General features: G+C 40.3%; 1 protein-coding gene across 1 annotated transcript; it reads right to left on the bottom strand.

Moving 5' to 3' along the window:
* Nucleotides 1–236: 236 nt before the first annotated feature.
* LOC132784792 (modular serine protease) lies at nucleotides 237–3,207 on the bottom strand. Its single transcript, XM_060790647.1, has 5 exons — nucleotides 2,983–3,207; nucleotides 2,146–2,455; nucleotides 1,603–2,090; nucleotides 987–1,539; nucleotides 237–921 (listed from the first exon to the last, which is right to left on the bottom strand). Exons 1-5 carry the CDS (start codon nucleotides 3,074–3,076, stop codon nucleotides 417–419), a joined length of 1,950 nt encoding a protein of 649 aa, XP_060646630.1. The 5' UTR covers nucleotides 3,077–3,207; the 3' UTR covers nucleotides 237–416.
* Between the last annotated feature and the right edge of the window lie 201 nt (nucleotides 3,208–3,408).

Here is a 3,408-nt window from a genome sequence, read left to right as displayed (position 1 = left end):
AGAAATAAAAAATCTATCAAAATAAAAGGAACATGGGAAGATTTGGTAAAGTTAAATAAAGATTAATTTGAAATCTACAATATATGAAAGGCATTATTTTTGAATGCAATGTGTATTTTCTTAAGTTTACTACAAAATGGAATATGCCATGAAAGTTAACAAATTTTGTGGAGGAATAATGAGGCTTCATTTCAATTCTAGCTAACCTTCATTAATATTAAGAATTGTATAACACAAACTTTCTTGTCAATATGCTTATAAAATTTGTATTTAAATTTATTAAAAGATCTAGAAAATCATTAAATATGTCTTTTGAAAAGCACAGAGTTCTAAATTTATCATAAGTTGTACATTTTGTTTTGTTTTGAGTAGTTTGACTTGTTTAAAGCTAAAAATATGTAGATATATATTTTGGTTTAAGATCGAGTATAGACACTATGATTTATGGCTTTCGTGATGAGTCCCTCAAAGTGTTGAATATTCGTGAGTGTTGTCAAACTCTCGGCACATTGCCCAGCATTTGGTGCACTGCTTATGATGCCATACAAAAAATGCCTTAAAGGATCCCGGGAGAAGGCATCTGTACGCCGCTCCACAGTGAAACCTCCACCACTGTCGCCGTGACAGGCCAACGATTGACCCAAAGTGTACATGCAGAACTTATCGAGGCCAATATCCCTCAATTTGTCTTTACAAACGGAATTCATTTGCGATTGCGCTGGGACAAACTGCAGCTCACGTCGATCCTTGAAGTTCCATCCGGCAAATTTGCCGTGCACATTGTTATTGATGGTCTCCTTCTCAGCATAACCGTAAAAGTGCACACAAACGGGTCGTATAACAGCACTCAGGCGATAGGGCACATCCAGTATTATCATGGCCAAGTCATTGAAGAAATTATCCTCTCTGCCTTTGTAGTTACTGTAATGAGATGGAAAATAATTTAATCAAAACTTGACTTCAAGTACTTGTAAATTTCTTCTTACGATGCCACAACAATCTGATTTACGCGTCGCCTGTTGTCATACTCCGTTTCATCAGTGTAACCTCTGTACAACTTTGCGGCCACCACACGAAAGATCTCCTCGGAGTAAGGTTCCGAGGCCACCTCATTGAAGACGCAATGAGCAGCCGTGATGACAATGTCAGGCGTGAGCAGCGAACCGCCGCAAAGGAAGGTGAAACCACGCTCATTCAACTCGGAGTAGAGACCCACATGCCAGGGAACAACAGCAACGCCAATTGAATGTCCATTCGCTGAGAACTGCTTCACAGGCGTGGCAATCTGTCCACATTCCTGATCGCAGCGCTCACGATAACGATTCCAATAGCCACCACGCATGCACTTCATCTCCGGCAGCGAGGTCTTGAGCGTTTGGAAACCTGTGGCACAAATGAATTTGATCACAGTGCCTGGCGGATGATAGCGTTGATTGCAATCAGCGATTTCGCCGTGCACAGAGCAAGTGGCATTGGTGGAATAGCCATTGATGAGATCCTTGGCATTGCCATATTCATCCCGCTTGGAATCGCAGTATTCTGCAAACAAGATAAAGTAATAGAGAGGGAGTTCTGACAACTGTTTAAGCAATCGATACTTACTTACGCATTTGGGCACCACGGACAAACTCCACTTGCCATTGGCACAGTAACCGGTCTCCTCACCCTCCAGAAAGTAGCCACGATTGCATCTGAACTTCACCGTCTGCCTGATGATGGGCGGTGTCAACACCTGACCCTGACCATTGGTTAATATGGGACGCTCATCGCCATCGGGCAGCGGACATGCCAAGTGATGCGGTTGCGACGCTGGAATCGATGGCAGCTTGGGTGCCGTGGCTGCTGTGGTATTGCAAAGCAACGGCGCCTCATCGGAGCCATCGAAGCAATTAATTTTGCCATCGCAAACAAGCTGATTGGAAATGCAACTGCCCGAGGCGCATTTGAAGGAATAGCCAGGACACTCTTGATGGCCACACATGGTCACAGATTCATCAAAGCCAGTGCCATCGCCACAATCATCGTTGCCATCGCACAGATAGCGAAATTTGTCAATACAAATGCCAGAAGGACATTTTATTTCATCATGCCTGCAATTAAAATGTTTTAAATTCGATAATTTGTAATTTCTACCAAGTTACTTACTGGCAATTGCCTTGGAGCGTGCGATCAAACTCCCGCTTGTCATCCTCGGTGCCACATCGCAGCACTGTTTCATCTGAGCCATCGGCACACTCCTTGACTCCGTTGCAGGCTGCGGTGCCAATCACACATGCTCCATAGCTGCACTGGAAATACGGCTTAGAGCAATGTTGTCTCTGTGAGATGCAGTTCAATGCAGTTTCATCGGTGCCATCTGGACAGTTCTTGACTCCATTGCACACCTCAAATTGTGAGATGCAGCTGCCATTCTCGCATTCGAACTGAGTTTGTGTGCAGGCAGCATCTGCTGATTCTATAATGTGAAAAAATAAATCGAATTTGTGAAGTCATAATCTGCTTATTACATCTTATTTTTATTGGTATTTTTTTATTGTATTTTAATTCGAAATTTACCCAATAAATAACAAAATTACAAACAATAAACACTCTCAATATGCAAATGTTTCAGGTTTTTTTCTTACGCTTATCTGTTGAGGCAGCATCTTCCGAGAGCAAAAACCGCATGGGAAGTGAACTGATAATAACAACAAGAACAAAAACAATAACAGAGAGCCAGCAAGCAGTGTCATAGATAATAAATACTATATCAACACTCTCACTATTCGCTCTTTGCTCTCAAGCGTCAAGACCTTTCAATGCTGGCTCAAATCAAGTTTTTTTTTTCTTAGCGTCTCTTACGAATCGCCTGACTCAGATTGACATTAGCATACTTCGTATAAATTTATCTGTAACTGCACAAGTTTGCGTATACTTTGATACGTATCATTTTTTTTTTATATTTAGACCCAATAATATATTATCATTGTGAACTTTACTCACTCGTATGGATGCTAAATAAAACTAAGAAGATGCACAGAAATCGTGCTGCAAAGTATTTCGACTTCATACTTTTCGATCGTACTAGTTTAAACATCCATGAATATGCGCATCTGCACTTCCACTAGTATTATTTATATGTACGCATACATACATATATATTAACTCCCGATTAAATTGAAATGATTGTGCTATCAGGAAGCAACACGAACGATCCGATCCAGAGCACAAACCGTACTGACTGGGAATTATTCAAGCTTGAATACATTTTAGCATTAAACAGAAGTAATTGATTTCAAGTCGAATGCTTAATACACAGCTTTGTATATAAATTAATTTTGAGCATTCAAAAACCTTAATAAAATGAAGTAAACAATATTAGAATGTACCTAAAGTGATTTTTTTTTGTTATCAATTTTAATCTATCAT

Source organism: Drosophila nasuta, chromosome 2R, assembly GCF_023558535.2.
Source record: "Drosophila nasuta strain 15112-1781.00 chromosome 2R, ASM2355853v1, whole genome shotgun sequence".
NCBI classification, from domain to species: Eukaryota; Metazoa; Arthropoda; class Insecta; order Diptera; family Drosophilidae; genus Drosophila; species Drosophila nasuta.
This window is presented reverse-complemented; position numbering and strand designations above follow the sequence as displayed.

Coding starts and splice junctions, on each gene's coding strand:
- LOC132784792 (XM_060790647.1), bottom strand. CDS start 3,076: ATGTTTAAACTAGTACGATCGAAAAGTATGAAGTCGAAATACTTTGCA. Junction 2,091..2,145: donor ACGCTCCAAGGCAATTGCCA/GTAAGTAACTTG, acceptor TTTTAATTGCAG/GCATGATGAAATAAAATGTC. Junction 1,540..1,602: donor CGTGGTGCCCAAATGCGTAA/GTAAGTATCGAT, acceptor TCTTGTTTGCAG/AATACTGCGATTCCAAGCGG.